General features: G+C 39.7%; 1 protein-coding gene across 5 annotated transcripts in view; it reads right to left on the bottom strand.

The window, feature by feature from the left end:
* OFD1 (OFD1 centriole and centriolar satellite protein) overlaps window positions 1-13768 on the bottom strand; it is a 41061-nt gene that overhangs the window by 24250 nt on the left and 3043 nt on the right. For all 5 annotated transcript variants that reach the window (XR_014563098.1, XM_083734222.1, XM_083734224.1 and 2 more), the window contains exons 2-14: window positions 13211-13312; window positions 12256-12456; window positions 11082-11150; window positions 10629-10659; window positions 8586-8690; window positions 6932-7068; window positions 6182-6355; window positions 5526-5632; window positions 3737-3856; window positions 2405-2478; window positions 2205-2296; window positions 1881-2070; window positions 621-751 (exon numbers count right to left, since the gene is read on the bottom strand). Coding sequence is in view for 4 of the 5 variants with exons in the window: in XM_083734222.1 (XP_083590348.1) it covers window positions 621-751; window positions 1881-2070; window positions 2205-2296; window positions 2405-2478; window positions 3737-3856; window positions 5526-5632; window positions 6182-6355; window positions 6932-7068; window positions 8586-8690; window positions 10629-10659; window positions 11082-11150; window positions 12256-12456; window positions 13211-13306 (1527 nt within the window). In the remaining variant the exon portion in view is untranslated. The remainder of the gene's footprint in view (window positions 1-620; window positions 752-1880; window positions 2071-2204; window positions 2297-2404; window positions 2479-3736; window positions 3857-5525; window positions 5633-6181; window positions 6356-6931; window positions 7069-8585; window positions 8691-10628; window positions 10660-11081; window positions 11151-12255; window positions 12457-13210; window positions 13313-13768) is intronic.

The raw sequence follows: 13768 nt of genomic DNA, 5'->3' as shown, positions 1-13768 counted from the left end.
TAAGCATTTACAACACTAACAATTTAATTAGTATCATGCATAGAGTTCTCAATTCAGCAGCAAATACAGGTGTAGAGGGTGTGAACTGCTTTTGCAGGATCAGATTGTATTTTTTAACATTGGTTTTAGACTTTAATAATTTGGAGTGAGGAAAATGTGGTTGATGAATTCATGCTGATTCTATTGTGTTTTTAAAAAGTATTTTTTAGAAGAATGAGCATAAAAAAAGGTAAAGGTACCCCTGCCCGTACGGGCCAGTCTTGCCAGACTCTAGGGTTATGTGCTCATCTCACTCTATAGGCCGGGAGCCAGCGCTGTCCGTAGACACCTCCGGGTCACGTGGCCAGCGAGACAAGCTGCATCTGGCGAGCCAGCGCAGCACACGGAACGCCGTTTACCTTCCCGCTGGTAAGCGGTCCCTATTTATCTACTTGCACCCGGGGGTGCTTTCGAACTGCTAGGTTGGCAGGCGCTGGGACCGAAAGACGGGAGCGCACCCCGCTGCGGGGATTCGAACCACTGACCATGCGATCGGCAAGTCCTAGGCGCTGAGGTTTTACCCACAGCGCCACCCGCGTCTGAGAAGAATGAGCATAAACAACAACAAAATGGTAGTTTACCTCATTTTGTAACTGTTTTTCCAAGAGCTGCTTATGAGTGTCAGATTCTTCACCTTCAAGCTTCCTAGCATGTTTTGCTCTTTTCAGCTCTGCCTCAAGGACCAAATATTCAGCTGATGGCCGACTCAACTCTATAAATAGGAGGGGGGAAGGAATAAGTTAAAATCTAATCTTGCCAGGAAACACTGCATCTGATAAACAGATACTCTGTAGCAGACCATCCAACTACAGTGGTACCTCGGGTTACATACGCTTCAGGTTACAGACTCCGCTAACCCAGAAATAGTACCTCGGGTTAAGAACTTTTCTTCAGGATGAGAACAGAAATAGTGCTCTGGCGGCGCAGCAGCAGCAGGGGGCCCCATTAGCTAAAGTGGTGTTTCAGGTTAAGAACAGTTTCAGGTTAAAAACGGTCCTCTGGAATGAATTAAGTACGTAACCAGAGGTACCACTGTACACTCTTTAGCGTTCCGTGCTATGATTCAAATGGTTTAACCTGGAAAGCCATGGATGCAGGCAGTCACTGAACATCCTTCTTAGCATTAATCAGGACTTCTTAGCATTAATCCATCCAATAATCATAAAAGCATTGATGTGGGTTTTGCACAAATCAAAATGGATACTGAGGACAGCACAGCACAACAAACCAAGGAGAGGAACAAACAGTGGACTTCAGATAGGCCTTATGAAGTCCTATTGGTGAATCTCCTTCAAAAACTTGAGTCATTGTTCTGTGTTTTTGGTTATCTTAGCCTCTGGAGCATCAAAACACTCAAGTACATAATATACACATTGGCATACACAACTTATAATAAGGGCATATAACCAAGCCAATTGAGGTCCCTCTATATCTGAGGTCATCTTTTTAGCTCCTTGCTTGAATCACAGTCATTTGTATATAATCAGCAAAGCACATATGCTTTAGCCTTTGGCTAGCTACTACAGATTTTATATCTTGTGTAACACAATATTAAAGAAAGCCTATTGATGTCATTGTCACTATTCAATAGGTGTCAGTGACAGTCTTGCAAAGAGATAGGTGCAGATAAGTAGTTTTGGACTTTAGGAGTTACTTCCTGAAGCACTATGAAAAGCCTGACAAACCCATTTAGTTATGACAGAAATACAAAAGAAAAACAAATAGACATTTAACACAGAGAAACAAAGAAAAGAGCAGACATGCTATTACATTTCTAAAATGTATTTTCTTTGCAAATCTTGCTAATAAAATTTTTCAAAGAATGTTGGATTCACACTAACTGTCTCGGAGTTCCAAGTTTTCATTGCGCGCCTCTTCCAACTGTTGTTTGAGTAGCTTATTCTGCACCTGAAGTTCCATTTTCTCTTCTTTTAGTGTTGGATAATCTGAGACTTCTTCCAGTTTTTTTGTCATTAACTGATTTTGCTTGCTTAATAATAAAACTTGAGCCTTGACTGAATCTATTTCCAGCTGGAAATAAATACCATATTGGGGGGACGGGACAGTTAGTAGACCTCTTCCAGGATATAACTAGATAATTTATTTATCTGAATTATAAAGGTTGTAAAAATATATTGCTAAAACAGACATTTTAACTTAGCTACCTCAAGCTCTTTTGAATGTGATACAGCATGTTCAAATTCTTGCTTTCTTGAATTAAGAGAAATGGTCTCTTCATGCAAAAGCATAGCTTTATCTGGTCAAAAACAGGAAAGTTTTATATTAGACATATTTCATTAAATAAAAGTCAAACATTTGTTTTTGAGTGGTAGAGTTTTTTTAAATAGATGGATATAAAAAAAACCTTTAATTTTTTTCTCATCTTCAGTAATTTTCTTGGTTCTAGCTATGTATTCTTCATTTAGTTCAAGCTGATACCTAGGAATAAAAAGCATTGCAAAGTGTTGCCAAATTACTGAAGACTTTTAATTGATTAAGCACTGTCAGCTTCAATTCCATGTGTCTTTATAGCTAAAGTCATAGTAGCTTTATCCTGGATAACTAACCGTGTTCAATCTTCAGATACAAATCAGAGGGAGAACCCATATATAAAATTATAGTCCTAAACACAATTGCCAGCTAGTTGAATCCAAGCAGATGAACTCGAAACTTGCTTAAAACTGCACACTTGGTTTCTTTTTGTTCAAATTTGGCACAGGAGGAAAGAGGCCAATATATCTGTGTACCCTGGCCAGCAGCATTTCCTTCAATCATGACATCCCTACAAAATTTAATCTGAGTTTAAATATTTGAGCATCTCCTGATTAAATATTGAATATTTGAGCATCTCCTAATTAAAATCTAAATCCCTAAAACAGCAATTGCTAGCCTTTTTAAGGCAGAGGATCACATTGCCCTTTGGGCAGCACTCCAGGGACTGAGGTATAGAGGTGGGCATGGGCAATGTGTAAAGTACTGTACTTTTCTGTGTAGAAGACTAGGTTTTGCTCTCTAAAAATCATGCTAAAAAGTGGGGGTCGTCTTATACAAGGGGAGTGCATAGGATGTACATTTGATTGGTTCTGTCATGGCTGTCAGTGGCTATTGTGCGTGTTATTGGTTGCTGTGTCGATGGGTGGTGTTTATTGGCCAACACTGCGGCAATTGGGCAGGCGATTGGCAGCTTCTGCCAGCGAGGGAACAGACGAGAGGCACGTGCAGCTGAGCGATTTTCAGCATTAAAAAAAAGCTCAACAACCCTGGGTAATCCTACCCCCACCCCAAAGCGGAACAACTTTGTGCCATCTCCCCCATTTTCTTAAATTTGGGTCCCCCAAAATAGGGGGCATCTTACACATGGGGACATCTTACATATGAAAAAGTACAACACAAAAAATATAGGGGAGCAAATACAACCTGTGAGCTAGTCACCCCTGCCCTAGTAGAGTTTCAGGTCATTGAAAGAGGATGAACAAGAAACCTCTATAGGCTTGCTGCTTCCCTTACTCTCCTCTTGTACATAGGGCAAGAACTCCAAATTCCATCTCTTCCCATCACACTGACAGATACATCCCTAGTATATAAAAATGCTCCATAAATGTTTCACTTATTAGTATATTCTGTTTGTCTTTACTATGCGACTACTTTTCTATGTGCATCATATGCAGTCACTGAAGGAGACAGGCAAATTAATTACTTTAGGAGTTCGTTCTTTAGTTTCTGGTCATAAGTCTCTTCAATGTTCTTCACAGTCACCTCTCGATGACGAAGTGCATCTTCTACAGTTTTATTTTTTGATTCCTGAAGGTTTTGAGCTCTGAAGCAAAGAAAGAAAATGCACAATAAAACAATCCTAACAGAACAAATCAGGTGACAGAAGCATCAGAAACATGATGGGGAACTTATTATTACAGTGGAACTCACAACAAAATGCTTCAATATGTGCCTAGGAGTGCTCTTGTCCAAGACCCTGGCCAGCCTAGAACAATAATCTTGGATTAATATTCTGGCCTCTTGGGGAGGGGGGGGGGTGTGTGCTGAGGTAAGAAGCAAATGGATATTCTGCCACCCCATTAGAGCTCTTTTTTTTTAAGTTCTCTCTTTTTTTGTACTCCTGCAACCCTTGAGATTTTCACCAAGCTTCCTATCCTACCATCTCCCTCATATGTGGATGCAGCCATCTTAAGTACCCACACATGGAGAACTAAGTTTGCTATTTGATTTGTTATTATGTTTTTACTTGGTAGGTTTAAAGTGACTCAGTTGATATGTGTCTTCAGACCCCCACATTTCCCATAATTATATTATAAAGCAAAGGCTAATCATGTGAACAATAGTTTCATATTCAAATGTTCCCTTCTGTAACTACACTTCCCTTTCAATCAGTTGTTTAGAGCAAGAATAGCAGTAAAGCTGGGTATTAGCTTCTTCAAATACCCCTCTCCATCCAAACTCTTCCACCCACACTGTGCTTTGTAAAGCCACTTTTAACAGCACCTATGCTACTTCCCATAGTCAATCCCAAACTTATCATCATCTTAATCTTCTTCCCACATGGCACAGTTCCCCACCCCAAATTTCTTCATTATGTCAAAACAAAACAAAAAACATCCTGGCAGCTTAAACTACCCTGCCATACAACTCTCCAGGGTCACTATTACCCATTCTGGTTTGACTGAAAATGCTGGCAAATTACAAGTTCCACACTCCGCACTGCATGAGCACAGAGACCTGTATTAAAGCATACTGCAGCAATCACTGGTATTTCAGATAGTTTACAGCATAGCTACCAAGCCCTGACAGATTTAAATGTGGGCTGTGGTAAAGATTAGGCCTTAAATCTGACAACCCTACTGTTGAACATATACTACTGATTTCAGGAAATCTTGAACAACACTGGTTCACGAACTAATTATTTAGGACTGCAAATGCTGAAAGTAAAGGAATTACAAGGGAGGATGAAGCTTATTCCTCTATTTCAAAGGTTCACCAGCTCCCTCTTCTGGGTAATCAGAGGGATTTTCATCTATCATTAAACTGAAGGGGAGGGAAAGGGAATTAAAAGGCGACAAACTTAAACTGCCTAATCAGTTAATTATGGATTCCTGATTAACTACGCTTAAATATTATTTATTGTATGTATTTAACTGACTAAAGTTACATACTTATTTGATGGAAAACCTCTAAGCAGTCCACAAACCCATATTCTCCTAAACATACATCAGGACTAATGGCAAAACATCAACATGTATTGACTTCAAGACAAACTGTCAAAGCAATGCCAACTTTTCGATGAAACACCATAAAACTCAGTTAACAGGAAACAATTCTGCCGCTAAAAGCAGCTGGATAATACTGTTTCTAGAGGTGTAACATTACATTTAATAAGAGTAAATGAAGCTTCATACTAACCGTAGCATTTAGAAGGCCAAGAAAAATATGCGGTTTTCCCCCAACTAAAGTTATATGAATGTTTAACAACTCACAGTTCAAAAGCTTCTATTCTCTGCTTCAGTTCTGCCTCTCGGGATCTTACTGTTTCAATATCTTTCAGCAGGCTTTGCCTTTGCAGATAAATTTCCCTTGCATCAATCTATTGGGAAAAAACATATTTGTATTATATGCAGCCCCAAATGTAGCAACAGCTGCATATTCTATATGAGATTTGAAAGGCTGTATTCACTACTAGCATTCTATTGTTAACTGGTTGCTGGAACTGCCTGCACTTCATTATGCAGTTTGCTGATAAAACTAGTTACTACTAGAAGACTTAGCAGTAGTTACAACTAGGTAAAACAGGTATCTTATGAGTTATGGGAAGAGTTCTATGATTTATTTATTTTTCAGTGGATAACAGTGCAAAGGGAATAAGACGCAAATATTAGGACATGGAAGATGCATTTCCACTTTTTCAAATGCAGCATCCCACACAAATACTTATGCAGTGCATTTTAATAACAGGTGGTCACATTTTTCGGCACAAATTGCAGATTAGGAACAAACCACAATGGAAGATACATAGAAGTAACCTGCAAGCAAAATACATAGTCACTCCCAATACATTTCCCAGTATGGCTCTTGATATAGGATAAAACCTCCCAACTCCTCCATTCTATTTAGTTCAATTTTTTTCAAATATTACCTCTTGCTGCTTCTGAAGCCTCTCAATAGCATTTCTTTCTCGAGAGCTTAGAGCCTCTGACTTGGCTCTGTGAACTTTTTCAAATTCTTTACGAAGCTCTGAAATCTCTTTCTGGGATTGTGCTCTCTCGTCCATCTTAATTTTGGCTATTTCAACCTCTTTGAAGTGTTGCAACTGTGGCATTCAAAATAAAATTATAAGTGTCAACTGTCACATAAAAACATTAGATCACAGGTAGATGGCTAATTCTTGTGACTAGCAAATCCCTCCTGTGTAAGAATGTGATAAAGTACCATGGTAAATCCACTGCTCTACAACTAATCAGATCTCCCAGTTTTCCTTTTCCTAAAAGCAGCTGTTGGGTGAACAGGCATTTGCAGCAAGCACTGATGCATGCAAGGATTAAGCCACATTATAGCCCTGATCCAAGTCACTTCCTATAGTTTTTAAAGAAAAAGTGATCTAATCACAGATCTCCTGTTTAATGTAAGTTTGGCCGTTAAGTGAGCAAGCAACTGAGACAGAGCATTTAGTTGATCCTGCAACTAATCCCAATGATTACTCCTACTAATCATAATGTAAACAGCCATGTCTTGCTCAATAAATGTTTGTCCTCTGCTTTTCCTTCATGTATTTTGTGTACTCTGAGAATAAGTAAATTGTTGTACTAACAAAAGCATCAAATAGGCACATGAAAATTTGCATTAAGACTGACAAAACATCATTGCCTCTCCTCCCATTTCCCTTCACCTTCTGAGACATTTCCTCTTGAAGCTGTTGTTCTACTTCTTTTCTATATTCAGCAAGTTTTACTTCAAACGACTCAGATTTGTGGCACTGAGGATACATGTCTGCAAACTGTTCATCAATCAGTTGAAGTTTCTCAGCTATGAAAAAATATATAAAAGGCATTGTTCCATTATATGTGATCATACTAAACAAAAGAAATTTACATTGTTGACATTTTTATAGGGGCCAGCTCTCCTACTTCATTTTATTATGCTATGATGCCAATGATGATTTATATTTATTGGTTGCTTTACTCATGGAAACCTAAGAAGAAATACTAAAACCAGTTACAATAAACACCATCAATTACTCCCCCCATCCCAAATCACACATCTATAGAAATAAGAGACATGTCTTACAGATCCTGCCCCCTCCCCAAAGAGCCCACAAATACTTTTTAAAATCTTCAAATTAATGACCTAAAGCTTAGGTTAAAAGGAAGTCTTTGCCTGGTGCCTAACAGATAAATATAGCACCAGACAAAAGTCCCTTTAGAGAGCATTCCACAAGCAGGAAGTAACCACTGAAAAGTGGCAGAGGGCACTCAATGGTGACTGACTGTGTCAACAGCCTGCACCATTCACATATTACACTAATTAGCCAGGGCCTCAAAAGAAGCACCAATCATATGAGTCGGAAAATCCCCAAGGGCTACCTGGAAGCCATCAGCCTCCAAGGGAAGGCCAAACTAATAGGTCCCCTGCCTCTGCTGAGGGGTTAAAGGGTCTGAAAGCATAAAGCTATGACGAACCTCTACTAAAAAGAGCACCAAGGAATAAATGAAAGAGAGAAAACAATATAGAAATAAATCAGGTATCTAGCAGCCTGAAACTATGTCCAGCTTAAATAGATGCCACTGTACTCCAGACTGCATCTGTATTCCATCCAAAGTTCCATTCTATGAATAGATTGCTTGGTCTAGTATTTGATTTGTGTTAGATCTGTTCATCTGAAATATGTTTTCTGTCCTATGCAGTGTTTTGGAGTATACAGTACAGTGATGATAAAGGATATTCTGCAATGGCTAAAATGGAAATTTCCCACAACCACAGAGTTGGGCTGCAGGTGCAGGAAGTAGAAGAGGATGGTGTGACTGGTGTATACATTAGTCTACTTTTTAACCCTGCAAGATATTTTTTTTTTTGGGGGGGGGGGTAATTCTGCTATTTTTGTTCTACACTTGTGCAGTGGCTAGGTGTAGCAAATTCATTGGACCAGTCTAGTACATACCTATGCAATCACATACCTATCTTTCCAGAGAACTCTCTGTAGGGAAGACACAATTTTCAATGTTTCTGTTTTCTCTCAAAGCACAAAACTCACAACCATATTGTGTTGAAATGTGAACCCATGATTATGTTTTGATCCACATTTAGAAACTGCAACATATAAATATGTGCAACTCCTTCTTAGCTAAAAGCTTTCCCAACTTTTTTTAAGGATTATATGCTTTTTAAAGGTAAAAAGGTGCACATATACTCCAGTTAATAAAGAGTTATGTCAGAAGCAGTATGAAAGCAAGGCTACAGAACAGATGCTACAGTATTCTCTTTCTTAAGGCTGAATATATATAGCTAAAGTCTGAGGATAAAGCAACTGCAGTAACTCCACTTACCAAGAGATTCTTTACCAGGTGTGGGACTGGTCTGAGTTTCTGTGCTGCAGATCTGCTTATGCAGGCTATGGTCTATCAGTTCAGTTAATATCTGTACAAGAAAGCCTTAGAGATACACCATTAATCACACATCTCTTCTCCAACAAATGACAAGTTTCAAACTCAAGAAGGAATAAATATTATTTTGCAACAGTAAAAGAGTACCAATGAATGGAAGTTGAGCAATTCTAAAGAAAAAAAGCTGCCCCTCTTATTTTTAAAATTTCTTCAAAAAGAGCCTATGGTAGCAAATAATACATAAAAATATTTTTTATAAAAAACAACTAAAAATATCTGAAACATTTCAATACATGTACAACATTTTTAACATATAACATGTATATATGGTTGCCAACACCCATATTATGGGGAAGTTGTTTGAGAGTGTGCTGGCTGCCCAGTTCCAGGTACTCCTGGAGAAAGCAGATTATCTAGACCCATTTTAGTCTGGGTTCAGGCCTGCTTATGAGGCTCCATTGGTCTTGATCATCCTGGATGCTCTTTATCAGGAGAGAGATAGGGGAGTGTAACCCTCTTACTCTACCACTCAGCTGCTTTTGATACTATCAACAATGCTTTCCTGCTGGTTCGGCCTTGTGACACTCTTCTGCAGTGCTACCACTATTTGTGGGGCTGGTTCCACAGGTAGCATTAGGTAACAGTTTGTTAGCAGTTATGAAAGGAACCATCTTGTCCACACTACTATTCAACACCTATATAAAGCTGTTGGGAATGGTCATTAAGGGAGTGCTTCTTATTTATCTGTAACATCTGAATCAGGAGCTGTGCAGATTCAGAATCAGTGACTGAGAGTAGTGGTGGAGTAGATGAGGGCCAATAAAAAGAAACCCAGCAAGGCAAGATGGAGGTCTTGTGAGTAGGTGGTCCCCAGGTCCAGGAATTAGGCAATTTGCCTGGTCTGGATAAGGTTGCACTTGCTCTGCAGGAGCTGGTTCATACACTGGGGTGCTTCTGAATCCATCATTAACACTGGAGGCTCATGTGGCTCCAGGGGAAATTAGTGTCTTCTACCAGCTTCAGTAGATATGCCAGCTGCAGCCATTCCTAGAGACAGTCTTGCTGCAGTGACCCAGGCACCGGTAACCTCAATACTCTTTTAATGCAATGTGTTTTACATGGGGCTGCAATAACACTGGTCTAGAAGCTGTGCAGAATGAAGCAGTTAGGTTACTAATTGATATGCATGGGTGCAGACATCTAACACCAGTTTTAAAGGAACTGCCCTGGCTGCTAATTTGCTACTGCACCAAGTTTTGGGTATTAATGTATAAGGCCCTAAACAATTTGGGACCAGGTTATCAAAGTGAACATCTTCACCTACGCAAATCTGCCCATTCCCTAACATCACCAAAAAGGCCTTCATGGATAAGCCACAGCCAGAAGACATCCACTTGGATTACCCAGGAAGAGGGCCTTCCCTGGCTGTGTCCACTCTCCCAAATTGTCATCCCTAGAAATAAGGCATGCGCCAACAATGAGGCAACTCCAGCACATGCAGAAATTTTTTTTGTTTAGCAAGGTCTGTGATGGCTACTGATGCTACTTTTTCTTGTATTTGTATTATATTTTGATATTGCTGCACACAGGCTTCAGGTGGCCGCAAAATGTGCATTATTTTGTTTTTCTGTCTAAATATTTATGTATGCTATCCAAAGTTGCTGTTCAAACTCGTCTCTTCCAAACGGCAGCTAGCCTCTTCAGCAGCAGGATCTGCTTATGTGAAAATGTCAAAGAAACCACTGGTCACTTATTTTAATGTCAAATGTTTCCATCTGTTTTTAACTGCTGTACTTTTATTATTAACATTAAAAAAATTAAACTACCCTGGAGGTTTTGAGTTAAACCCAGTTTTCAGTTAACTGTTATTTAAACAATTAATTAAATTGTTTAAACACGTGTGCATAATTTTAAACACACACAATATCTTTGGACTGTGGCCTACAATCTGAACTTACTTAGAATATATGTACATTATAGCTGTACCTTTTGTATTCTCTTTTTCTGAAGCTGAAATCTGGAAAAAAAAAATTAGTCAATTTATACCGCAGTCCCGAGCTCCATCTGAAGAGCTGCAAAGTAGCTGCCACGCCCCAAGCCCCGCCACTCCCACTGGCCAGGGCAAAAGCTATGGGCATATCCTTCCCCTTTTTTTGCTGTGTGAATTCCAGGCAGGTGCACCAGAGGGGTCTGAGGATCAGGCGGCATCCCACAGTACTCCCTTTGGGGCTTTTCTGAAGGCTTCTGCCAGTGAGATAACAACCACTAATGGTTTCCCACTCCACAGAGTGCAGTAGGGCCTTCACAGCAGTGAAGCAAAGGGTCTCTACCACCTTATCCTAACCCTCTTCCACAGTGCAGGTGGAGGATTTTGACTGCATTCTTATCTACACAATGCTTAACAAAAAAATAAGATCGCAAGAAATAAGATTATTTTACCAGTGCTTTGTAAAGATCAGTCTTTGGATTGATCCTTATCAGCTGTAGTAAATCTTGCATGGTGAGTGCCTTTATAAGGAGATAAAGAAACCGGATAACTCTCAATTATATATTTGACAATCCATATTATCAAAACAAAAAGTTAAACAACTAAGCCAACAAAATCAAAATGAGATAATGATTGGGATGTCACATATACCTTCACTGTTTGTATCAAGGCCAATTATTGCATGCCATCATACACACTTTTGCAGCCAAACACATAGGCACTCAGAAGTTAACACAGTTTCACAATGATTCGCATTGAGTCTTACATTCATTCACTCTTGCATACACAATGTCTCACCTTCAGAGGCTCAGAAACAGTCACTCAGTCATGCATGCACAAAGTCTTTCCTAGAATTTACCATAACATATCTCAGACTGCTTCTAAGCTGGCTGATCCAACTGTAATTAACTTTGTAATCAGCAGCGTTCATTCTGAAGTGGTTTCTTCTCTGTACTTTAGATGTTTTGTGGGACCATTTGACCTTCAATAGGCATTGGAAAGAAGAACCTACATCAGGCATTCCCAAACTCGGCCCTCCAGAAGTTTTGGGATTACAACTTCCATCATCCATCGTTAATAGGACCCGTGGTCAGGGGTGATGGGAATTGTAGTCCCAAAACATCTGGAGGGCCGAGTTTGAGGGTGCCTGCCCTACACAGATGAACCTGATCCTGCTGTACATACCCATAATGTCTTCTTCCTAAGATTTCCAAGACTAATTAAAAGCCTGATCCTAGCAGAAACAGATCCTTCTGTCTCCTGCTGCTGGCAAGTCAACAGGCTTTCCTACACCCAACCCACTTTTGGACTGTTTGTAGTTACATATAAAATGTACACACACACACACACACTATTATGCTCTTCTGGAGTGGTGGTGTTATAAATTGTTTAAGGATTCTAGGGGGGTCAATGTGTGCATGGCCCGGTGTGTGTGTGTTCAGTAAGATACATAGCTGAGATCTGCTACTGGGCCACACTTACTTACTTACTAAAAAATGACAAATGCATTTTTGGACTAAATATGGTCTAGATAGGTTGATAGACAATGTAATAACTGCACTGGATAAACAGGACTTCATTTATGTACTAAGCATAATTTAACATCCTTCAAAAGAAGGTACTTACCTTATCCTTTTCTAATCCACTTTCTGGATAGAATACAGACAGTGAATATTCATAGCCACATCTGCGCAGGTGATCTGCCACCAGACTGTTAGAAGCACCAATTAACAATGAACTGCATTCACTAGAAACAGCTTGTGGCTGAATTTTTCCACTTAAAATGGGATTCATTAGATCATGTATGAGTTGGTTTCGAAGCTGTGTCTGGCACAAAGAAAAAATTATATTATTGTTAACTGGGATTTCTAGAAGAAAAAGTGAAAAAGAAACATTAGTTAAAGGTAAAGGTACCCCTGCCCGTACGGGCCAGTCTTGACAGACTCTAGAGTTGTGCGCTCATCTCACTCTAGAGGCCAGGAGCCAGCTCTGTCCGCAGACACTTCTGGGACACGTGGCCAGCGTGACAAGCTGCATCTGGCGAGCCAGCGCAGCACACGGAACGCCGTTTACCTTCCCGCTGGTAAGCGGTCCCTATTTATCTACTTGCACCCGGAGGTGCTTTCGAACTGCTAGGTTGGCAGGCGCTGGGACCCCGCCGTGGGGATTCGAAACACCAACCATGTGATCGGCAAGTCCTAGGCACTGAGGTTTTACCCACAGCACCACCCGCGTCCCTAAAGAAACATTAAATAAATTTTAAAAAGTTTAAGACTTTGATATGTTAAGTGTACTGAAACCTTGTGTTACACTGGTGTGTATAATGCTTTACGCATTGAACAGTCAAGCAAAACATCAAGAGAAAATCTGGCAGTAATATTTCTTTCAATATATCTCATAATTTCATGGCTTATATACATACACGTTTGCCCTACAGTTGTGACTACTATATCAATGTCTACTTTATTGTGCTTTAAATATAATGAAAGCTGCCTTGAGAATTTCAGTGAGTAGGCAGGGTATAAATACTGCTTAATAAATTAAAACCTTTATTTTAATATTGCTTAATTATATCAAATACCTTAAGTGAATCCAAAACACCTCGGTTCTTAAATGTCTGATATAGTCTTCTCCGGAGTTCATCTTGCGACAGAGCTGGAAATTCATCTGAAGACATTAGGATCTGAAAACATGAGAAAACAATATTGCTATTTTTGTAGACAACCAAAAACACAAGCCATGGTAACAGAAATGTTGACAGCCTTTTAATAATCGCATATCAAAACCCCAAATTTCAAAATCTTAAGTGATTCTTAGCAGCATGCATCAAATCAGCATGTTTATTTGAGTTGCAAATGCAGGGCTATCGATTAGTGAAGTGTAGCTTACATTTACCATCAACAAACATCCTGGTACTTACAAAAACAGTATTCAACAAAGGAAGTAAACAGACATGATTAGTTACCGTATTTTTCGCTCTATAAGACGCACGTAGTTTTTGGAGGAGGAAAACAAGAAAAAAAAATATTCTGAATCTCAGAAGCCAGAACAGCAAGAGGGATCGCTGCGCAGTGAAAGCAGCAATCCCTCTTGCTGTTCTGGCTTCTGGGATAGCTGCGCAGCCTGCATCCGCTCCATA

This window comes from Podarcis gaigeae, assembly GCF_964106915.1.
Source record: "Podarcis gaigeae genome assembly, chromosome: 4".
Lineage (NCBI taxonomy): Eukaryota > Metazoa > Chordata > Lepidosauria > Squamata > Lacertidae > Podarcis > Podarcis gaigeae.
The sequence above is the reverse complement of the archived record's forward strand: the minus strand, read 5'-3'. Positions and strand labels throughout refer to the sequence as shown.